This window comes from Neopelma chrysocephalum, unplaced genomic scaffold, assembly GCF_003984885.1.
Source record: "Neopelma chrysocephalum unplaced genomic scaffold, ASM398488v2 Primary Assembly neopelma1_147, whole genome shotgun sequence".
Classification (NCBI taxonomy): domain Eukaryota; kingdom Metazoa; phylum Chordata; class Aves; order Passeriformes; family Pipridae; genus Neopelma; species Neopelma chrysocephalum.
The window spans coordinates 14,466,057-14,490,394 of NW_020897809.1; the positions used below are offsets into that span (position 1 = coordinate 14,466,057).

The 24,338-nt window shown below is 41.4% G+C and overlaps 1 protein-coding gene across 1 annotated transcript in view; it reads left to right on the forward strand.

The window, feature by feature from the left end:
• The first annotated feature begins 950 nt into the window (after window positions 1-950).
• Window positions 951-24,338, forward strand: part of PPP4R2 (protein phosphatase 4 regulatory subunit 2) — a 28,333-nt gene continuing 4,945 nt past the window's right edge. Inside the window, exons 1-4 of the mRNA XM_027700937.1 lie at window positions 951-1,077; window positions 1,882-1,963; window positions 18,937-19,107; window positions 23,585-23,678. Of these exons, the coding sequence (XP_027556738.1) occupies window positions 1,044-1,077; window positions 1,882-1,963; window positions 18,937-19,107; window positions 23,585-23,678 (381 nt within the window). The 5' untranslated portion in view covers window positions 951-1,043. The remainder of the gene's footprint in view (window positions 1,078-1,881; window positions 1,964-18,936; window positions 19,108-23,584; window positions 23,679-24,338) is intronic.

The following is a 24,338-nucleotide window of genomic DNA, read 5'->3' on the forward strand; positions in this document are numbered from 1 at the left end:
GTATTCTAGGATTCTATTTAAATGTTTCACCTTTGAAAATGGAAGGAAAAGATTATTTGCTGTGAATTGAAATCTTTTCCAGTTAGTTAAGAGAGCTGGGCTGGAGTCTCTGAGGGCACTTGGTCTGTTCAGCCTGGAGGAGACAGGTCAGACCCCATCGGGGTCTGTGATGTCCTCCAGAGGGGCAGCTCCGTGACAGGGCCCCAGGAAACGGCTGGAGCTGTGTCAGGGGAGGTTTAGATTAAATATTGGGCAAAGGTTCTTTCCCCAGAGGGTGGTCGGGCACTGAACAGGCTCCCCAGGGCAGTGGGCACAGCTCCAAGGCTGACAGAGCTCAGGGAGCGTTTGGACAACGCTCTCAGGGACAGGGTGGGATTGCTGGGGTGTGCAGGGCCAGGAGTTGGACTGGATGATCCTTCTCTGTCCCTTCCAGCTCGAGATATTCTGTGATCTTGAACAATAAAAGGGAGACAGGCACGTCCCTGCAGAAACAGGGATTTGGTTGGTAAGCGTGGGGGAGGCGTATTCACCCTCACCCTGAGGGGGGAGGAAGGCACAGGAGCTCCCTGAGAGGCTGGCGCGGGGGAGGCTCTGCGTTCCCATCCCCTTCCCCGAGGATCTGCCTGGCTGAGGCGGCATGGGTAGAGCGATAACCCGCGGCCAAGAGGAGAAGAAGGGCAGAGCCTCCCCCAGAGCCTCCCTGGCTGTCGGTCGGGCGGGGCGGAGCGGAGCCTTTCCCGCGCCTTTCCCGCCTCCTCCCTCACGGCCGCGCGGCCACGCCCCCTCACGCGCCACCACCTCCCCTCGGGGCGGCCCCGCCCCTCGCGCTGCCACCGCCCCTCACTCGGCCCCGCCCCGCCCGTTGGCCCCGCCCCCTGTCCCCGCCCCCGGCGGGCGGGGCCGCGGGGCCGCGCACGGGCACGGCGCGGGCGCCATGTTGGAGCGTCGCTGAGCGCGGGGTCTCGCTGCGAGCGCGGCCCGGTCTGCGCGGGGCTGGGGCGGGGGAGCCGCGCGGAGCCGCGGGGGAATCGCCCGGGCGGACCATGGACGTCGAGAGGCTGCAGGAGGCGCTGAAAGGTGGCGGGCGGGGGCCGGCGGCGGGGTGTTGGGGAGCGGTGTCCCCGCGCTCGGGGGAGACGAGGGGTTCCTCAGACCCTGTGGGGGGAGCGCCCCGCGCTGAGGGCGGCGGGTCCCTCCCTCCCGACCCCCGCCGGGGTCCCCGCGCCGTGGGGAGGGGGCTGCTCGCTGTGAGGGGTCCCACGGAGCGGGGAGAGCGCGGGGGTCGCTATGGGGAAGGGGAGGACGGAGCCCCCGGTGCCGCTGCCCAGCGACCCTCAGGGCTGAGTGTGGGCCGTCAGTGGCCCCCGGCTCCGGGCCCGGGGCTACCCGGCCTGCCCGCCCCTTCCCCCGCGTCCCGGCCCCTTCCCCCGCGTTCCTGCCCTTTCTCCCCCGCATCCCTCCCCCTTCCCCTGTGTTCCTGCCCTTTCCCCCCGCATCCAGGCCCCTTCTCCCCCTTGTCCCGGCCCCTTCCCCGCATCCTGGCCCTGCCCGGACCTGTCCCCTTCTCCCTCTCTAGCCCACCCTGTGCTGGGCTCAGCCTGAGGAAATCGGCCTCTTTCTGTGCTGTAGCTGCTCAAAAGAAGTTGCAAATCAACTTCTGATACTCCGGTGCATGCGGTTTCTCCGCTGGAAAAATATTAAGTGTTTTACAGGGCTGGGAAAGCTGGTGGAGCTCTTGGGAGCAGCCGGAGCGTTGTGAGAGTGCGACAGTGTTTGTGTGGGAACTGTACTGATAGCTAAAGCAAATAGCTAACTATTGTGAATTGTTGTTCTGTCCCGTCTTCTTTTACCATTTCTTTTGTGTCCTTCTCATGCCAACAGATTTTGAGAAGAGAGGGAAGAAGGAAGTGTGTCCAATACTGGATCAGTTTCTTTGTCATGTGGCTAAGACTGGAGAGACGATGTAAGTGTGTGACTGTTTTGGTGGTCCTCAGTTGTGGCTTATAACAATTCTGCACTTTAAGTCAGTGAGATTCTACCAGGATTCTCTTTTTGCCTGTGGGTTGCTTCAGTGAGCTAAACAAGCTTTCCTTAGTACCCATAATTTTGGGCTGATTAGTTTTGTTTGCTGGTAGTTTTAACTAACGGGGGGAGACTTCTTTTATAGGCTTTGCCCAGGGGTATCTGTCAGGTCTTACTGATCCTGCTCAGCACGGTAAAAACCTGTTGCTTTTTCTTCATTTTACGTGAGATCAGGTTTTTTAAATGGCAAGTTCACCCTGTTGTAATTTCTGTTGTAAACTGTTGTAATAACTGTGTTTGCAGTATCTAATTGTGTCATTTCCATAAAGATATCAGTGGCTCAGAGTATTTCTCTGTGGGCTCTGTAACCGTGCTGTGATTGTGTCTGAGTGTTCTTGGTGAGGAGAACCGGGAGGTGCTTCCTGCAGAGGAGGTGCGTGGGAACTCGCCTGAATTCCCCTCGCTGTTCAGCTCGCACGGGAGTTTCCCTTTTCCCGGACTTTGTTCCCTGCCGTCCGGAGGTGTGAGGCAGCAGGAAGGAGCCGCGCTCCTGGTCAGGGATGAGCGCTGGTGCTGGGTGACTTCCTCGTGGATCACTATTTGGCAGGAAGGGGAAAGGCTTCCCCGGCTGCGTTGCTGTAGCTTTGCTCACTTTCTGGCTCCCAGGCTGTCTCCTTGTTTTTGAGGCCTAGTGCCAGACTACGGCTCCAGCAGGAGGGATGTGCTTTTACGAGTGTTTTGTGAGCAAGCAGTGACCACAGAGGCTTTGTTTGGGTTTCTAGAGTCCCTTCAACTTGTGAGAGGTTTGTAGGTTTTGATGTTTTTCTTTTTCTTTTTTTTTTTTTTTTGGTAGCTTGCAAGTTCTGCTTGGATTAATGGTTTAGAAAGAAAAACAAGTTCTGAAATGTACTTTGCTCTTTGAATAGAAGGCTCAGGCTCAGCAGACATACACAGCTGTAATGCTTAATATTTTGGGGTAGTGCTTATTATACAGAAAAAACACGCCACAGTAAGCCCATACTAAAATATGTTTAAAATATCCTGTTCTGAGATATTTCTTCAGGTTGTTTTTATTGTTTCTGCCACTATTACGTATATTCCAAAGTTATTTTAAAAAGTTATTTTATTGGGGTAAGTTCTTGGGGAAAATTATTACCTATCTGAAATTTGGAGAATGATTTTTTATTTTCACTTAGGAAATCTACATTTATTTTTTTATTATTTTTTATTTTTACAAACTTAAACCTGAACTGGAATCTGTCATCTGAAACTATACAGACCCTGCCCTCTATGTTTCCAGGTTTTCCTTGGGCTTTTTTTTTTTTAGGTCTGTAGCTCTTTTCAGCATTCTTGAACCTTTCAGTTGAATTAAATTGTTTTTTAAAAAATGTTAGATATGAACATCAGAGGTATCTAATATAATCTGGAGACAGATGTGGAAATATTGTTCTATAATGTTAAATTTGCTTCCCATTGTCTACCAAAGTCTGTATTTTTTTATCAAGCATGCTTGTGTTTTCACTGCTGTGTTATGTATAGATATATCAGGAAAAAATGAGTAAAAACTGAAATCTCATGGGATTCATTCATGTAAAGATTGGTAATGTGCATTTTAAGAACTTAACATAATTTTAAGCTGGTACAGCTTGACTGCTGTAAAAGTGTTCTTGAATATAGAAACCTACCAAATACATATAAATTTAAAATGAGCTAGATATTCTTTATTTCCTCTTATGCAAGAGTAACTTTGTTTAATAGAAATCTAACCCAGTAATAAATAGATACCTTGGCATGAGAAGTTAAAATAATAGTTTACATTTATTAGGATTTTTACAAAGTTCAGAGTATAGCTTAAAAAAAAAAAAGAGGCTGGTTAAGTCAGAGGTAATTGCACCGATGGTTTGCAGACTTGATTATTGAAAAACAATGGATCTTACTCAGTCACAGCCTGTTCCTAAAGTAACAACCAAAGAATACCATGGAAGTGAGGCAAATCAGGATAAGTGAAATGTGAAGTATTTTTGCTTTGAGTTATTATTTATAGGACAGTTTTATAGTGTTCATGGGGGTTCTGCCAGCTTTTTAACTTCGTGATGAATACTGATTTTTAAAGGATATACTGCAATTACATCCTGGGTTAAATGTTCTCACCCTCTATACCTCTTCTGGACACAGTTGCAGCAGCTCTTGTCAACAATTAGTAAACTTAGTTTGAAGAGATACTAATAAAGCCAATTAAAATGACTCTTAAGGTTCTCTTCAAAGCACGATGGTGACACATGTAGCTTGTTCAACAGATGGGAAGCACGGGCTCATGCAAGGTCGTGTGGTACCTCCCTGCCCCCACTTGCTCCAAAGTGCTTATTCATCTGAGGGAGTTGGGAACAGGTAGGTGCAGGTTTAGGTGAGGCTCTGATCTTCCTGGGATTTCTCTTGGCAGCAGCCTGGGCTGGCGCAGCCTGTGTGTTACTGTTTCACTCGATCTGGTTCAGCTCTTTCTGGGGCTGCCTGGGAACCTGGAGCAGGAAATTGCTCCCAGTTGGGGCTCTCTTTGACAAGGTTCAGTTCATGGATCCGGCCTGTTCTGTCCCTGGGAACTGGGATGTCAGACTCCAGCGCAGCTGAAGAGGTGGTGAAGGGGAGGAACAAAGGATGAGAGATATTAAAGCCACTGCAGTTCTGATAAGGCTCCCAGAATGTGTCTTTATTGTCATTAAAGGTCTTCTCATTTCCAAGGAAGGAGTGGAATAAAAACGCTGCTAATTTTGGTTGTATTATCAGTGTAAGTTTAGTTGTGTTATCGGTGCTGGGCAGTAAAATCCTGATGGTACAGTCACGTGCATTAACTTCATCTTTTTGAAGTTGGAGCTTTGCTCCTGTGCAAAGTTAACCATTCACTTCATTGCTTGTGAGATTATGGCCTACATTTACAAAAGCCAGTCTAAACTTCCTATATTGGAGGTGACAGAAGCAAAAGTCTGATTGCTTGACTGCTTCAAAATATTTTTCTTTCTCAATAGTTGCTATGGTAAGACTTAGCCTTAGGTGAAGTATAAAGTTTATGGTTCAACCTTTTCTAAACTTGTCTTGAGTATTAGGACTTTTTTTTTTTCAGAGGACTGACACACTCTTTAATTGACCTGACTTTTTATTGAGATACTGCCATGGAATTTCCTCAGTGAGATCAAGTATAGTCAGAGAGGATTGTTATAACCTCCTTGTCTCTAGTCTGTAACAGATCAGTGTGACTTGCAAAACTGAGGAAAGTGAAGAGAGAGGAAATTTGTTAGTCTTAATACTCTATCTGAAAGACCTTTAAAAACAGGATATGTTTTTGTGCTTTGCATAAGAAAGCCACTTATCTACTTTTTTCTGAAGTAGAAATGGTTTTAAGAGATAGGATGGAAGTCACAGCACAGCAATGCTAAAAGTGAAATGCAGCAGTGAAGTTTTTTTTGTTTCTGAAGAATTCTTAAAAATAGATGTGAAAGTGATTTATCAATTGTGATGTTGTCCTGTATTTAAAATATATTTTCTCTTACCTCTTAGGAAATTTTCTTGGTTTTAGAATCACTCTACCCCTTCAATAGCAAAAATGTTTTTAAACTATTTATTTAGGTACTTCACCAAGAAAATCCAATTTGTTGGACTGGAAAGGAAAATTAGGATTTTCTAAAGTGGAAAATAAAACTTAGAAAACAAAAGCAATCAAAAATTTCATGTTGGTTTTCTCTGCATTTCCCCCACTCCTGCCCTAGGGCAGGGAACCTATAAAGTGCAGTTTTCATGGCTTACTGTAGTGGAAAATATAATACAGATGCTTACTGACAGTGAAGGAATCCAGAAATAAGTGGTGAAGTACCAAAATCTGAAGAAATACAGTATATAGGCAGAAGTGATTAACTGTAAAATACTTTTAGGCTTAAGTTGAGATCCTGGCCTGGGTAGGATGTGATGCAGTTACACCAGTTCTTGCCTTGAATACAACATAGACAACCATTAAAATACATCCTGGTTTTATTTCTTCATGTAGTGAAATTGTTTCCTCAGAGTTCCACTGGAAGATCTGAAATGTTAATTTGAGCCTCATCTGAGCCTGAAGACAGAAGGAAGTTGTCTTTTTGCTTGCTTCTTTGAGGACCAACTGAAGTGTTTTTCTGCAAAGTTTCTTGAGTCAAGTTTAATACATGTGATTGCAGAGCAAATAGAGACATCGACCCTGTCATCATAGAATAGTTGGAAGGGGCTTCTGGAGGTGATCCAGGCAGACCCTGTGCTCAGGGGGAGCTGGTTCCAAAGCTGGTTCAAATTGCTTAGGGCTTTGTGCAGCATTTCTGGAGGTCTCCAGTGATGGCAATTCCATAGCCTCAGTTTGGCTCCCTGTTTCACTGCACTGGGAAGAACGTTTCCTTTGGAGCATCCTGGTGCCTCTTACCCCTCTCTTGTGCACCTCAGAAAGGAATCTTTCATCTTCCCTGTATGCACCGAGCCCTTCAGTGGTGAAAGGAGTTCGATTGCCCCTCCATGGCCTGTTTTCCAGAAGCAGACACTTCCTGCTGGAGTTGTGTGCTCCAGCTCTGTAACCAGCTCAGTGGCCTTCTGCTCCCCTGCCTGCCTGCTCTCTTTGGTGTTGTGTGAGCCCAAATCAGACACACTCCTGCAGGTGTTGGCTCAGGAGTGCCAGGCAGAGGGGTCTGTTCCCTTGGATGTGGTCACAGCACGGTCTGACAGGTGCTCAGCTGCCCCTCTGCCCCAGCGCTGGCTCTGGGCACCATCATTTGGAACTGGCTGCAGTGGCACTTGGAGGAGCTCTGCAGGGTGGGGCTGATGCTCCCCTGAGCCTGCAGCTGCCCAGCTCTGCCATGGCAGACTGGGCTGTGTGTCTTTGCTCAAGTTGAATTTACAGTGTCTGCTGATCTTCCCTCCCCATCGGTCAGTCAGGTGGATCAGGGACAATTTGCCTTTGGTAAATTACATAACTGTAAATGTAAGTTACATAACTGTAGTTCTACCAAAGATAATGGTAAAAAACACTTTTAACCCTTTTCCGATTCATGTACTTTGTGTAGCAGTGAACTCTTGTCTTACCACATTTTTAATGCTTTTTGAATCAGTTTAACTTTTATATTAGGTTGTTGCAGGAGTGAAATAGTTTGTCAGCTGTAGGAGAGATCTGAGTGAAGATACAGTAGCCATGAACTTGTACAAGAGTAAGTTTGCATTCTCAGTTTAAGTGTTTTAACCATGTACTCTGAACGCTTGTGTAAATATCCTTTCTCATGTTACAGATGTATAGATTTTTTATCCATATATCCTTCAGCATGTTTTACATGCTTAAATGTCTACTTTCTTCTCTAAAGTATGTTCTCTGATTTTATTTAACTGGCAATTTTCTTGCTCAACATGTGTATGCTAGTATTTTTTCTGATTTGGAGACAAATAGTTACATGGAGATCTTAGTACCTGTTTGGAGAATATAATTCCCTATTGTTTTTTTAAACGATGAAATAAAACAATTCTCAAGTTTCTGCCATAATAAGCAGGATAATATTTTTTTGGAAGAAGTGTTGTGCCTTTTTTAGTATAAGCCTCTTCCATTACCATGTTCTTAGTGAAGCAAGAGATATGAGTAAACTTCCTTGTGTTGTTTCCCACTATTATTCCTCACTAACTCCATTCCACTAAGTGTCTGGAATGATTCCCCACTAATTCCCATTCCACTGACACTGTGTTCTGTCTCATAATCCACTGATGCCTGCAAAGGAGAGGGATCTGGGCTGAAAAGCCAGTGATGTATCTTTGTCAAAGCTGGTTTAACTTCCTTGCTCCTTTACCTATATTATAAAACCAAATTTGTATATGTATCAGATGTGTAGCAGTAGTACTTCACAGGAACCAGTTGTGATACTGATGAAATCACTTGCTCCTTTGGGAAACACACTGTTGTAGTGTTTTATTTTAAGTGCTGCCACTTCATATCTGTTGGGAGTGGGGTTTATGGTGTAAAGGTCAGACTTTAACTGCCATTATAAAATGTGTGTGATGAACTGATCCTAATAAACTTTAGTCTCTCTGTACAATACTCATGTAAGGAAAGACAAAAGGCAAACTGATCACAGCAGTAACTTCTCAGGGTAATTGGGCTGTGTTACCACAAATGTAGCTGTTTGTGCATTCAGACTTCAGTTTGTAAGTACATCTCCCTTCCCTGGTGCTATCCACAGCTGTTTGTGTAAGCACACAGCCTGGTACTATTTTTTCAACCAGTTCATGTCACTGTGCACAGAAAACCACCCCACTGTTTATGCTGTAGCAGTTAATACAGTTAATCATGTTTCTGATGATCAGTTTTAGAAATAAAACTGCTTGAAGACAATTACAAGATTTCCAAGATGGCTACAGCTGGTGAGGCTTGGTTTGGGAGTGGGAAGGGAGTGTGATGATGCACAAACACCCAATGCCTGTGTCTGAGGTCACTGAGGGAGGGTACACCTCGGCAGCCCAAGCTCAGCATGTGTCTGTGTGTAGAAGCCAGTTTGGGTGGCTTTTGTTTCTGATTTTGGAACGAATTAGTAACAGAATTGTGATTTACCTGATCCCAGTGGTGCTGCTGGGAGAGCTGAGTGAGGGCTGTGGGTTTTGCAGGACAGTGCCTAAGCTGGCAGGTGTAGGGATACAATGTCAATACAGATCCAGAAGTAGCTGCACAGGGTGCACTTTCCTAATCTGGTTTCCCAGCTTTATTGCTTGATACAGTGAAGATCTGACAGTATTATCTCAGTGTGGTGTGCTGCTCCTCTGAGGTAACCAGGTCATTTAACAGTGATAGTTACACTTACCAGAGGAGTTACACACAAGAAGTGCTGTATTCGATTATTCTGCACAAACTGGGGATACCTCGAGCAACACTGGTGTCCTGTATTAGTAGATATGAGGAATTTAGTTTGCTTATGGAAGAACTGATGTATTCATATATGCAATTATTCAAACACTAATTTTATAGTACTCGTGGTAATTTTTCTATGGGTAGCCTCTTATAGAGAGAGTAATTTTAACTTGCTGCAAGTTCAGGAAGACTCTTAAATGTGCTTCATTTATTTCATAATACTTTTAAAAAATGTTGACTCCTGGACTTATGTTATGCAGGTTTATTGAGGAAGTGTCATCTCTTTAATATTCCTGTATTCTGTCTGCATCAACTCCAGAGTACTATGGAATGGTATCACACCTTTGCCTGATGGGTTATTTTTCTGTGGAATATCTGTTGAATCAGATCGCTCTGAACTGTGGTGTGGAATTCCTGCAGAATTCCACAGTGCCCAGCATCACTCTTGAAACTTGGTGAACTGTTCTGTCAAATTTGATCTGAAACGGAAATAAATAAAAGCTAAGAACAATCCCCAGAATTGTTAGAGTAGAAGTCAGTACGACTGTCTAAAGTTCAGCAAAATGTTCAGTCATGTTAAAGGCAGATCTGAACTCTGTCAGTGGTTTTGGGGAGGTATTTTGATACAGACAATGCCTATCTGCTATTGATGATCTGTGGTGAGTCTGCTAAAAAGCAGCTTCAGTTGCCTTTGGTAGGGCAGAGGGCTACAAATGCTCTTAGGGCTTTGTGGTTGTAACTTGGGAGAGAAGTCGGATACCTTCCTCCTCTGTGGGCTTTTTGTGCCAGCCACTTGAGATTGTTTGCAATTCTAAGGTTAATGTGAATGGCCTTGAATTGAAGTTTAAAGATTCAAAATGGAATTACAAGAGTATGGTTACTGAAATCATGGCACTCTGAAATTTCTACAGAAATGAGGCAGATGTGGGCTGGGAAAACAGTTGCTGTACCCAAAGTGATTACAATTGTGATTACAGTTCTGAACAATTGTGTTTTACAGTTCAGTTACGCAGGAAATATTGTTCAGAAAATTGTCAATCGCATTAAAAAGTGCACGAAACTCAAGAAAATCTGGTACAAAGGGTGTTAACAAATTTTTTTACAAAGATCAATGTAATAATTACACAGAATATTGGTAAAATATTATCTGGACTAGAGAAATAAACTTTGGGGTAAAGTGTCCTGTAAAATATGTATCAGCAGGAAGATACCAAGTCTGCATATATTGTGGCATAAGTTTAGTGTGCTTGCCTGAGCCAGTGATTTTCCTGCATAATAGAAAAAAAAAGGTAACTAAATTGTAGATGTTTAGTTAGTACTGCTCAACTAGGAAGACTTGGCTGATATTTATTTGGTAGTTTGTGTTTGTAAGACTTGGAGACCTTTGTAGTTGCTGTGCACTTTATAGGAAAGTCAATATCTGGGGTGACCATTCTGCTTTTAATAAGACTTGAGATTTATAAGAAATTTTGAGTATGTGCATAAGTTAAATTATACGGAGAATAAAAAATTAATAAGGAAAAAATTTAGATATTGGTGCACTGCAGAAGCATATAAGTGGAATAGTTCAGTAAATAACCAGTTTATTCTTACCAGCTAAAGGTGACTAAGTAAATTTTCAAATGGAAGAGGGAAAGTGAATGAAAACACCATCTACTTTACTTTTTTACTGGCTTTCAGTTTCTTTGTGTGCATTGTTTTCTGCTCTGCTCTGTGAAAGCTAATTCTTCAATGAAGAATGTTGTAATCTTGTACTTTTTTGTTCTGTCGTCAGTTTTTGCCTTGAAAATAAAAGAAAATGAAAGGTGCTTGAGTTTGGTTTTAGACAACTATATTAAGAAATGTACTTTCTAGAAAATTTTGGAGTGAAAACCTTTTCTGTTCTGTGGTACAGCTGTGTTCTGTTGGAGTCAGCCGAATATTTATCAGCAGAGATCAGAATTAGTCCCTTGATGATTACAGATAGTTCTTTAACGTGTTCTTCAGCTGTGTGTTTCCATAACTAAGTCCTAATCTTTGTTGTTCCTGGCAGTAGCCGTAGTAATTTGCAAGCAGTAGAAGAGATGAACACTCACTACTGAAGTAGATGAAGTTCTAATGTCTGACAGTTTCTGTGGCTCCTCAAGGAGAGCAAAGACTTAATTTAGGCTGACAACAATCAGCGAGTGAAAATGGAAAAGCGCCTTCTGTGCTTGTGGGAAATACCAGTTTTTCCTCTTTGGAGCCCTTCAATATATTTTTAATTAAAGTGAAAGGTAACATGAGGTCAAATTGTACTGAAGATAAAACGTGAGAGCTTTTTAATTTTCCATGAGTTATCAGGTGAAAGGGAACCGGACGCTCCCCCAGGAAGAGTGTTTGCCAGTGTTTTCCTGACAGGAGCACACTGTTTACAGCAAGGCACAGTGTTCAGTAAATTCACCCTGCTGTAGCATCTCAAGTTTTAAAATTGATTGCTCATTCAGAAACACCCATAAAGGTTCTAGCACTTGCTTATGGCTTTAATGTCTGCTTGCCAGAAGCATGTGAGAAACCAGCCTGCATTGGTGCACAGGGGATTTTACTGTGTAAATCTGTTGTCATTGTTTGGAATTTCCCATATTAATCTGCACCGTGTGGATGGTGAAAATAGCAACAGTGTGCAAAATCACGAGGCTAAAATGAATTGCATCAAAATAGTATTAAAATAAAGCACACGACGTAGAAAAATAAATTTAAAATTCAGAGAATATTTGAAGCAAGAGTGGAATTAAGTGAGGTATGTTCTTCTGCCTGGTACCTGAGTGCAGCTGCTTAAAGGAATGGCTCCCCTCCCTACCAGTCACATCACACATCTTATTCTGCCTTATCTGCAGCATTAATTTTGTGGTTAGATTAGTGATCTACTTCACCACCCTGTGTGGGATCACAGCAATGTGTGGGAGCAGCAGAGCTGGCTTACCCCTTTTGGTGTAGACCAAGGACAAGGTTAGGTTAGGACGTGGTGTGGCAGCACCTCCTGCTCCGCACTGGGATGAGATCCCTGTGGAACCTCAGCACGGCTCAACTCCCTGTTAGTGGGAGTTCAGTGCTTTTCATCCCAGCAATTTTCAGAGGTATTTTCTGAAAGAATTAAAAGCCATTTTGCTACCCTTAAGCACTCCTGGTTAAGAAGCAATCTTAAATATCATAAATAACGAAATAGTAATTCCTGAACAAAAACTAAAATATCAAATGGCAACAGGTTTGGGGTTTCTTATCTGTTGGTGTGGGAACTCTGGGAATTGTGTTTTACAGGCAGTCCTTAACAAGATTTTTAGCTTGTGCACCCCTTCTGTGTAGCTGTGTATTCCAGGTATCCTTGGTTGTACCCAGTGTATAGATCTACAGTTACGCTGTGCTAGAGAAGGGAAGGTTTAATACAGAACAATGGCATAAAAAAGGTGGAGGGAGTAGTAGGCTTTGCCTTCCAGCCCAAAGAACAGAGATATCCGAGGGAAGAGATGAGTCTCCTCTGTCTCCTTTCTCCCCCAGGGCTGCAATCCATCAGCTCTCTGTGCAGCTCCAGCCACACTGGCTGCTGGAGAGGATCCCTTGGATGCGTGTCCGTGTTCCCTGTGCTGTGCCGCTGCCAGGAGCGGGACAGGCCGTCCTGGGCGGGCTCCCGGCGCTCGCTCCCCGCTGCTGCTCTTTCACAGCCTGGGGGAAGGGAACCACGCTGGGGCCTCTCCTGCCTGGGATAAGTGCTGTGCTCCCTGGTGGCAGAGGTGGGCCTTTGATCTGGGAAGTGGTGTATTCCGTGTAGTCCACAATGTTCCTGTTTGGATACATCTTGCATTGAGGCTGTGGAAGAGCATGCTGCAAAGTTTGCTGCCTTGCCAGGGGTTTGAATTGGATGTGTGATTGCTGAGTGCTCTTCATTTTCTCTGCCTTTTCACTTTCCAAATTATTCTGGAGATCCCATTGATAGACCAGAATAGAAAAGGAATTAACTTGTTTTGGATGAAACTTTAATTTTGCTTTTGACAGCCTAGGGAAATTACTGTGTCTTGGAGTGTATCTTCATCCTCTGTGAGCTCTAGAACAAGGCACAAAAGAGAAGAAACAGTTATTAAAGTTGGCAAGTTATTTCACTTTAAAACACCTGTTTCCTCCTAGCAGGTCTCTGTGGGAGTGTAATCTAAGTGAACAGTAATTGGGGGGGCAAAGGTAATACAAGTGACTCATATCTCTTGTTACATGTTACTTAAATCCCTCAGGGATTGTCCTCTGGTTCTTTCCTTCTGTATTCTGAGGGCATTGCCTTAAAATCAGTTCAGCTGAACATGAATTATTTGCATCCTAAATATACTGATTTATATTTTTTTTAATTTCTGCTGTCAGAGAGCCAATAGTAGAAGAGAGGGAAGTACTCCCTTGTACTAAGTTCTGATACTTTTTATGGCCTGTTCAATGAACAGAATCAATAGTAGATCTACTTGTTTTCATTTTATGTTCTGTGTGGTGTGTAGCATGTCTCCAAAACAGATGGCATCCTCTTAAAATTTAAATCAAGTAATTTTGTAATGAACTTAAACACTGTGAAATCTGAAGGCAGACATTCCACCAGGACTCCTGGGACTCTTCATGTTTTAAGTACATAGCTGTATCTGTAGAAGCTTAACATCTCTTCAATATAATGTTTTTCTTAATTAAACCTGTAATCTGTGAAGCAATTCCAGAAAGATTTATGAAATAATTGCAGTACTTTCATTTCAGGGGGTAGCCTTATTTCAGGCACTCTGAATTCTTCCTCCTGTTCATCAGTTAATTTTAGGTTTTGTCCTGCTTTGCTTCCATGGGTCTTTACTGGAGTTTGCACCTTGAAATCTGTAGAGTTTGTCTGAAGTGTGTAAGCCATATTTGCTACCTTGGGATTATGTCTGATGTTTTATTGCAGTTGCTAAAAAGGGAGATGGATAACTCAGTCTAGTTGTCTCCTGCACTTGGGGAGACTCGCAGTCCAACTTCCCCTTCATGTCCAAGCCCTGTGGTGGTGTTGGGAGCAGTGTTGGAGCAAAGTGGATCACTAAATGCACGAGAGACCTGTGTTGCTAGTCCAACATGGATAGTTTTCCCTTAAAAATAGTAGGGATTTTCATGTTTGTCAGGTCTTGCCCAAACAACTTTGTTAGATGTTTCAGGCTTTTTGCTCTTCTTGTTGAAATCTGGTCTCCCAAAGTGAAGATACCAGAGTGGCAAAAGAATCAAATATAAAAACTTGTCCAATGGTCAGAATAAAATATCAGTTATCTCTGATATACAAAACTAGTGCAGATATTGGCAGAGGCTTCTCCTCCTTCCTGGTAACCACTGTGGTGAGGGAGAAAGCTGCTCCCTCAGTTCCACCAGTACAAACATTTTGAATAAACAGGAGATAAGGGAATGGGAGAATGCCTTTTGCACTCTGGGAGTGATATGATGAGATTATTTCCATGTAAAATGCAATTTTGTTTTGATATGCGTGTTTGGAAGGATGAATTCTATGCAAATTGTGTTAGTACAGACACAATCATTCCTTGCAGACAACTTTGTGCTGGTAATTCTTTTAAATCAAAGCATTGCATCAGATTGCTTGACCTGCTTTCTAAGGTGACCCTTGTCCCTTGTTGAAGATGCCATTCATCAAATAGAATTGGTGGATTTCTAAACGTGGTTGGTGTTGCTTGGCAAACTTTGATTCATCTGCAGATGGATTAGTTTCAACAGAAAATCATGTAGTTTGTGTACAGATGTGAAAGTTTGCTTTTATTAGAGAACAGAATTATTTAGGATCGTGTTCTTCTGTGTTTCTGCCTTGGCAGTGTTAGCTTGTGCCCCTTGTCTAAATTAGTATCTCTTTTTGTTGTTGTTTTTTATTATTCTTCCCTGTGCAGTGGAGATATTTTTGCTGTCTCATCAACTTTCAGTGACTCAGTGATATTGTAGAATTGTTCTAACTGCAGAATTCCCTTACACTCCTTTGTGGTTTTGTCACAGGGCTTCACTTTGTCTTCACCCAGTAATTTTGACCCCATCCTGGGGGTTTGTGTAGTTGTGTGGGGAACTTTTAAAAAAAACAATTATTTATTTGCGATTTTTTTTTCATAGCCTGTCATTTCATTTAATCTCTGCTTGCTCATTTCATGTCTCATGTCTTCCCCACCCTTTTTTAGCCTTTTGTCATGCTGCCTCTCTAATTACATGTAAATCTTCTCAGAACTTGCTTATGTTTCTCATACAATTGGCTGTTTGGTCAGGTGCTGTCTGCTTTCCTGTTTGATTTCTGTAGAACACAACTGAGTTTCTCTGTTATATTCTTAATTTTTACTCAAATTGCAAGGTCAGGGTCTGCACAGGGGTACAGTATTATGGTGTAAAACATCTTTTCATACTTCAAAGCACATTATTAGCAGGTGTTAAATCTAGGGCATGGTAGTATTGTTTCTGAAGGTATTTTTACAGATCACACAGTGCTCTCAGGAACTTTTTTCTTCAATGGCTATAAAAGCTCTCAAAGTTGCGGGTACAAATTCCCAAGCTGCTGTAGTGGACAGGAAGAGCATGGTTTGGAAGAAAAGGCTGATTATGTACAATACTGAGTGGGAAGAGCAAGTATTTATAAACAAGCTTGCTCAGAAGAAAGCACAAACAGTATTTTCTCCGTGGCATTTCTTCAGTTTGTTTCTTTTACAGAACTTAAAATGTTTCAGTTATTTTCCAGTGTATAAAACTTAATGAGTTTATTCATAAAGCTGTGTAGAAGAGTTTTCTTTTGCTATTGTTTGGCTCTTGATTTAACTAAAGAAGGTATTGACCAAACTTTTATTAGTTTTGGGGTCTCACATTTTGTAACAAAGCAGCCAAAATAGAGATTTTTCATCTTAATGCTGAAGTTGTTCTCAGGGAGCTTGTAATACATATGGAAGTTTTTTCTTTTCCTGAAAACAGATATTTGGCACTTGTTTATCTCTTTTGTTGTCTGGCTTCCTAAGCCACCAGTCTTTCATTGTATGGGGATAACTTAAGATTTGTACAAATGTAGATATAGATTGCTAACTAGGAGGATATGCTGATTTTAATCTTAATTTTTTTTGTATTGGTCAACAGTTCTACCCATGGTTTATGAACTAGTTGGTTTTCTCTGTTGATGAGATACAAGTGAGTTTGTAGAGTTCAGCTGATCCAACTTCTACATGGCATTTTCATGGACTGGTGAAACAGGAAAGGTGACTTTGATCTTGTGACACTCACTTTTGATCACTAACACGAAGTAAATGGGAACTGAGAAAAATCTCACTGTCCCTGCAGAAACGATTTTATATTTTTGGTCAGAAGTGGGTTTATTATTTTAACAACGCTGAGGGCAGGGGAAGCACGAGACACTCTGTGGCTTGGAAGCAGTTTACAGTTGGAACTGCAGTTACATCTGAGATTTCTCTATGACTGTCCCGCTTGCCTTTGGCCAGTTCAGCTTTCACACAGCAGCAGGAATTCACCAGTGCTGAACAAACTGCTTGAGAAACACAGCAAGGCTGTGCTGAGGCCCTGCTGCTGTGGTTACACTGCTTCTAGCAACAGCTCACTGAGTTGATTTAAGCTGGTGTTGCTATATCTGGATTAGGCGTAGTCAGGCTTGTGACTGCAGGCTGAGTTTGTCCTTAAACTCTGCTGCCTCTGTTTGTAGCCTGTCCTGTGTCACCTGGTCAGCAGACAATTAGGAAATGTTTTGGAATACAGGGCAAAAGATGCTTTTTATGTCAGTGGTTCAGTGTGTTGCAGATACGAGTTCTTAGTCTTTTTATAATAGAAGAAATACTAATTAAAAATACTTGAGTTTAAAATCCAAGTGGTAGTTTCCTAGACTTCTCTGCAGGGGTAAAATGTTACATTCTTTGTTTTCTGTAGCTTCAGCATCGTAAAGGAGCTGTGGGTGCTGCTTTTGGGCAGTGGATGGACATTTTTAACTTTGTTGTTGATTTATTTCAGCAACACAACACTGATGGGTTAATAGTCTATGAAAAGATAAGTGTTACTATTTAGCAAGAAATAAGTAACAATGAAAACAAAGAGCAGCTCAGTTTTTGAAGTGTGGAAATATATCTAAATGGGGTTGTCAAAGAATGTTTAGAATCATAGTGGAATCCCTTTTCATGAGGCAAATAAAGCTCTTGGGATGCTCTGTGGGGAGTAATCCCACTCTGTCATGGGGCTATTTACTGTGGGTTGTGATGTGTTTGTGTATGAAATCTGTGATTTGTTACAAAAACTTTGGTTTCATGGTAAGAGCACTACAGAGTTGGGCAGCTTTTTTAATTTAGCATCTGTGGTAGTAATGCCTAATATTGTATATTGGACCATTATAACGTTCAGCTTTGGGTGTAGAAGGCTGATTGGAGACATAATCCAGTGACAGTCAGTGGTGGTGTTTAACCTATCCAGGCCATTCCCTTTTGGGACCTTGGTGTTTATTTATTTATAATTATTATTATTATTATTCACTAAGTCCTTCAGTCCCCTCTGTTGTGAGGTGCTTAATGATCCCCCATGAAGGAAAACAGAGGTTTGCTTTCCTCTTCATATTTCTCCCATTTTTGCAAATTCATCATTCCTAATAAAAGATGGAGCCTTTGTGTTTGGGTCTCTGTAGATAAACCTGAGCTGTGTTTTCCCCCTTTTCATCTCATAATTGCTACTCTGAGACAAAGGAGAAAATTAGGGCAAAGCTCACATGGCACTGCTTTTCTGGTGAAAGGAGGTTGATTTGGTTTCTTTGGCCTGTGCTTTGAGATTCAGTTGTACCGGCGCTGGAGAAACAAATGTCACCATTTGCTTGGGTCATTCACAGCACAGATTGTGGTATCAGCCCCACAGAAGGTCAGGTGTTTTGTAGGGTTGAAAATGGTTAGTCTACCAAAGGCAGCCTGTAGAAATAAAGCTTTTGGCTAAATAGTTTTATATGTAGTTTAATATTTCTTTGAGCAGGAGTTGAAGGGCTGTCCAGGGGCTCACATTTTATGCCTGTTTGATTTGAGTCTGTTCCTACCAGACTGTGTATGTTACAGATCAATGTCAAAGATCATTTTCTCTTTCTTTATTGTTGGCTTGTTACTCCCTGTTACTGCTTTTTCTCTACTAGCATCTCCATCCTGTGAAAGCTCCTGCATCAACAATAATAGAATAAAATCGATAGTGAACTGAATCAGTTGTTTTCAAGTTGCTCCCTGTGCTGCTCAGACATGAACAAGCCGGAGGAGGCCCCAGACGTCTCCTGTGGCAGTGGGTGTAGAAGGAAGCACTGTCCCACCTTGTCTGTTGCAGGGAGAGACCTTTCCTTGAAAATTTCAAGTTATAGAATTCTGTGAATGATAAAACTTGAAGCTGTAAGGCAGAAGGTAATTTGGAAACATCTTAATGGATTTCTTACCGTCGTGGGAATGTTTCTCGGGAGTCAAAGTTGTTTTGCTGAGTTACTCATCAACAAGCGCTGTGATACAAAATATATTTGCTTTTTTGAGAAGAAGAGGTACTAATAAATGCTTCTGAGGTGCACAGAGTTACAGAAGACATTTAGTAATGTTTTCTAAAGGAAGGAGATAATGCTGTGTACAGTTACTGTATGGACTTCTTGTTTTGGTGTGGTGGGGTTTTTCTTGTATTTTTCTTTTTTTCCTCGACCTGTTGTGAGCTCAGTGAAAACTTGAGGCAGTCTGTAGGTTCACTTCACACTGTATAGAACACATGCACATGTCACATTCAGGTTTGCATTGTCAGGGGATATTGCTTCTTCAAGGAAATGGTTTACCCTGCTGTTAATGACTTGTGTTACATTGTTCTACTATAATTGTTTAAATAGTTATCGTGCTTTAAATTCAGGAAGGAAAATAACAGTGCATTAGTTGCCTCGTTTATCTTAGGACTGGCATACCAGAGTGAATGTTGTTATGCAAACATAAACTTACACTGTTTTTCTTTGGGTTTAGGACTGACTTGCATATGTCTTAATGTCTTAATTCTTGTGTTTTTTGCAGGGTTCAGTGGTCTCAGTTTAAAGGCTATTTTATTTTCAAACTGGAGAAAGTCATGGATGATTTCAGAACCTCAGCTCCTGAACCAAGAGGGCCTCCCAATCCAAATGTGGAATATATTCCCTTCGAAGAGATGAAAGAAAGAATCCTGAAAATTGTCACTGGATTTAATGGGTATGTATCCTTTGTTTTCTAAAATCAGGATAGCAAACTTTTTTCCCAGTTTTTAACGTAGTAGTTTATATTGTCTGTCTGTGATTGTTCATTTTCCTTCCTGAAATAGCTGAGCAGAAGCAAATATGCACCTTGGATACATTACAGTAGTTCCAGAACCTTATTATTTTGTCTTTGAAAACGATGACATCCTGTGACATCAGTCACTTGGGTTTTTTCAATGTGCATTAGTTTTTAAACAATGCAGTTCAAAGAAGCATCATATTATTATGTGTATTTAAGAGGTTAAATAGATAGTAATGTCAGATTTCTTTCAATATATTTTGAAATACCTAATGGAAAGAAGTCTTCTCGTGTTGAGTTCTCAATTGTTTTGTGGAGGTTCGGTGGCTTTTGAAGAACTCCTGCTCTGATAAACAGGGTGGGACAAGGAGGCAAAAGTGTACCTGGGTTGCAATTGTTAAATTATTGCAGATTCAGATTTATAGCTGGGGTGGTACTTACTAATGAGGGACTTGGGGTGTTTATCTGTGCTGACAGTGTCCTAGATTAAAGTGTATCTGTGCCCTTTGCTGCTTTCATCGTTTTGGAAGTTTTTATTTCCTTTCAAATAAAGCTCCTGATTTTTTTTGCCTTATTTGGTGTGTCTTTTTTAATACCTTGCGTAGTATTTTTGTTGTTTCTAAACTGGATTAAATACTTGCCATAAGCTGAGTCATCCTGTTTGTGAGGCTCGGTGCTTGTTAAGAAAAATACTGGAAGTCTTTCTCAGCATGTTAATAAATGGGGATGTTCCTCATCTTGCCTCCCTGTCACACTGAAATTTCAGCTTTGGAGGTGCTACTAACACATCCTTAGTATTGTATTTTGACTCTATGTTGATAATTTACACTGTCATTTCCATGCTACTTCATTTATTTGCAGTTTAAGTGTCTCACAAGTCAGATCTCCTCTTCCCCCTGCAGTTGCTCTCGTGTAGGAGACTTCTAAGAATGTGAAATTCAGCTTGTTCTCAGCCACCCAATATTTATACCGGGCTACTTCACTGCAGGAATTTAAAAACAAACCTATCCTTTATGCTCAAGTCTGCCTCTCTCCCGCCTCCCCCAGCTTTTTGTTAATGCTCCGTTGCCCACAGAATGGGTAATGTTCTCCCAGGGACAGCTAATGAATGGGCTGCTGTTATCTGCTGTTGTTCCCAAGTGTACTGAACAAACCTCTGGATGGCCGAGTCTGGAGCTCACCCTGTGCCTGTGCTATTTTCATCCCCGGCTGCAGCTCTCAGGGAGCTCAACTTCCTCCTACCTTGCAGCGAAGCTCCCAGGCTCTGAGGCAGCAAACTGCACCCATTAATTACCTTAGAGAAAGTAAAGATGTTTCAGAGCAGAGATTGGAGAGTGGTTCATTCAGCAAATCCGTGACCCCCACAGAGAGGGATTGGGAAATCTGAATCGGTTACTTCTCAAAAAATAACAGCAGCAGGTTCTGGGGGTGTGATCAGGTATATTCAGCATCTTTAGAGTTGTGGATGTCACTTCAGGGTACCAGAGCAGAGGAGGCTCCTTGATGTGACCTTATTATTGGGATGTTTTTATTAGTGTTTGTTTAAAAGAGTGAGGGAAGGAGTTCATTAAAACGAGCAAGTTTTTGAACAACTTTTCTGTTTAGAGTTGAAGAAGTAACAAATAAGGAATGACTACTGTTTGAGGGTCTTTGTAGCTGAAGTGTCTTTCAGAGAAAGCACAGACTGGCTTTTTAACCTGTCTGTATCTTACTTGGCATGTTGTCAGAGGCTTTCAGAGCCAGATTCTCATGCTGTTCTTTACAACTGCTTTGGAGTAGGGACTTTTCAAGACTTGCCATTTTTTTACCCTGTGTTAGTAAAACAACGTTCCAGTATAAGTTATTGAAGACATGTGAAGACAAAGATTTCTTCACAGCATGAATAAAATAGATCATAATCCAAATTTTCTTTTAAGTATCTTTTTGTGCTACAATTTAATATAGCTTATAATATAGTTATAAGTAATTTTCCCAGATCTCTCCTGAATCCTGTCTATGCAATGAATTTTTGGTTTGTAATTCAGTCTGAATTGTAGTGCTGGAAGTGCAGTTTTGAGTGTGTTCGTATAGAATTTTAAGTGGTTACCTTAAGTAGGCACATCAGGACTATTCATGCAGCTCATGTGCTGAACTAATTAGATTTCTGAGCATTTACAGTCAATTCTCATACTGCTCACAAACTTCCACATTGGTGTTCCTGTATAGATTTGCACCAGTTTAAGTTACTTCTATTTTAAGATCACCTTGTTAAAGTATTTTAAAGCAATAATTTCACCAAAAAGAGTTCCTGAGGTAAAGTTTACTTTGGGTTTTGCCAACTGAAAACATTTACAAATGCTGAAGGAGTTCCCTGCAAAGGCTGTGATAATGTGACACCGGGTGCCATCTGCTGCTCAGAACACGAAGTTCAGTCTGCTCTGGAAAATTTTGGAGGGAAATGAACTGGCTTTTGCTTTTGTTTGAACTTTTTATAGTTGAGAGTAAAATACAAAGGCAGCTTTTACTTCTGGAGTTAAATACAGGCTGCACACTCCTGAATTTGCTTATTCCCAAGTAAGACAGAACTGGGTTGATGTTCCAAAACACTTCATTGTCACAGCATTCCTGAATTACGTGAGGTACAGCTAAATCCAAATTGGCCAGACAGTGATTCCCCAGGATGTCTTATAGATCTGGCTGATGAAAAATAATTTAAAATTCAGTGTATATTTTCTTTCTGAGGAATAAATCGATTTTGAATTGAAAAATAGCAAAATCTCTTTAATTATGGACTTCTCAACCCAAACCCAAAATGGCCATCACAAGAAACAGTAGATCAAATTAGTGTTGTGTCTATGTGGAAAAGTTAACAGATCAAGTAAATTCTTTGTGACTTAGAGTTGAGAACTTTGTTAAAAGAAGGCACTGCACAGAAACTCAACATTATGAACATGGTTGGACTTGATGATCTTAAGGGTCTCTTCCAACCTTGATGATTCTATGATTCCATGAAGAATTTGGTTGTCAAAGATTGCTGGTTGACCAAGAGTTGCTGAAGACCAAGGGAAGGGAAATTAATGGTGACAGAACCATTGTCAAACTTCAGAGCCTTCATGTAATAAACTGAATTAAAAGGAACACTTGTTCCTGTGCTTTTTTCTGATTTGTTGAGGATTAGAATTTCCTCAGTAACATCAGGTACAGGCAGTTCTGAAAAACATAATTAAATTGTTGATACTTAGTTACTCTCTGATTACTACTTGCTTTTAGTTAAAGTGAAGTGTGGTGTGGGATGATTAATTGTAGCTGTGCTGACCTGTTTGTGCTGAGCTGGGGGCAGGTCTGTGCATCTCTAAGATGTGACTTTTTAGCTAATGAACAAAGCTGGAGATACAGACTATGTTAGCTAGTGAAACAGCCTGAAAACACCATGTACTGAGTTCCTCAGCAAATAATAAAAGGTGGATTTTGACAAAAATCAACAGTATAGGGATATACACATACATGTAAGTCTGTATTGATACTGCTCTGGATTTGTTGTATTGCCATTCAAGAAATGGTTTTTAAATATTGTATTGTGCCAAATATTCCTCTTAGATAAATTTTTAAAATGCTTATGGCTTTATCTTGAACTGTAAAAATGCATGATTCTTTATTGGTTTACTGAAATATTTTTGTCAGGAGTTTGTTAAAATGTGACACTGAACTTGGGATGAAGGTGTGTGACATCTCAGGTAAATGTCTGTAAAGCATTGCCTGTCTGAAAGGTCAGGGATGAAATTCAGTGCAGAATTGTCAAAACCCAAAATGTGTGGTTGTGGTTCTTGTGAATTTATACATCGCTCTGAGTTTAATTATTAAATTTTTAAATTAAATTTTATTTATTAAATTTTTCCTGATCTGTTCCCTGATAGATAAGTACACTGTCCAGTTGTGGCAAAATAGTGTTTGTAACAGCTGAAGTATAATGGTTGTGCTGATTCCAACATTTAATGCTTTATCTGTAATTGTGTTTTGTAAAACATGAAATAAACTACAAGTTGAGACTTTTTTAGCTCTAGTGTGTATGACTCAAATTTGTTTTGAATCACTTACCATTTCTGCTCTGTGCATTGGAATAATACAGTCAGAAACTTTACTGTTGATGATCTGATTTCCTTTTTGTTGTTTTATTGAATCTTTTGAGTTGTGGGATGATGCATTTAGGATTCTGCCTGTGTTTTGTGCTGCTGAGCACAGAAGACAGAGCTTTGTGTATGAGACAGGAAAAAAATAAAGCCTTGAGTTACCTCCTTGTATTGCTAATAGTAACAAATTTCACTACTGTTTTTGTTCCACCTTCTCAATTAGGGAGAGAAGGCAGTAATGTTGTTGCTTCTTAACAGTCGTACTTGTGAAAATAAAATTAAATTGTTGTAAATCTATTTCATTGCAGCATCCCCTTCACTATTCAGCGACTCTGTGAGTTGCTGACAGATCCTAGGAGGAATTACACAGGAACAGACAAATTTCTAAGAGGTGTGGAAAAGGTATGTACTTTTCTGAGAGAACAGAGCTCCACAGTCCCAGCCCCCACTGAATAACTTCCCAATTGCTCCCCACGGTCTCGTGGTTTCACTGTGGCTCAGAGTACAGCCAATGGCTGCTCTTCAGTGTATGAGTTTTTGTACCTTTGAGCATCCAAAAGCAGTTCTAAAATAACTTAAACATGAAAATAAATCTCAGGGCTGCAACTGTTGTGTTTCCTAATCACTGTGCAGTACTCCAGCTGTAGTTTGTGGAGGGTGTATTGCCATATTTTATACTAAGTCCTAGTTAGAAATAATCAGCTGAAATAATTTGAATTTTTTGATCAGGCATTTCCTTCCACATTTGAGTTCAGAGTAGACCCAGAGGTGAAGGAGAAGGGAGGCCCCTTCCCCACAGTGTCTTTTGTTTCAGTATTTAAATCCCATGGTGTAGAGGACTGTGCCTTCAGGGAAGCACAGATGTCATGTATTTTATAACCTGTGTCAGAATGTGGGATTGTTCAAAAGTCAGTAACAGACTTTCAGGATGTGTTTCCACATAGAATTTTTCAGCATTTCTGAATCCTTTGTTTTCCAGAGATCCTTCAGTTAAAAATCACAAACACCTGGGCTTGAGGCTTGATGTGCTGGTCTTGTTAGGACAGTAACCCACTTCAGAAA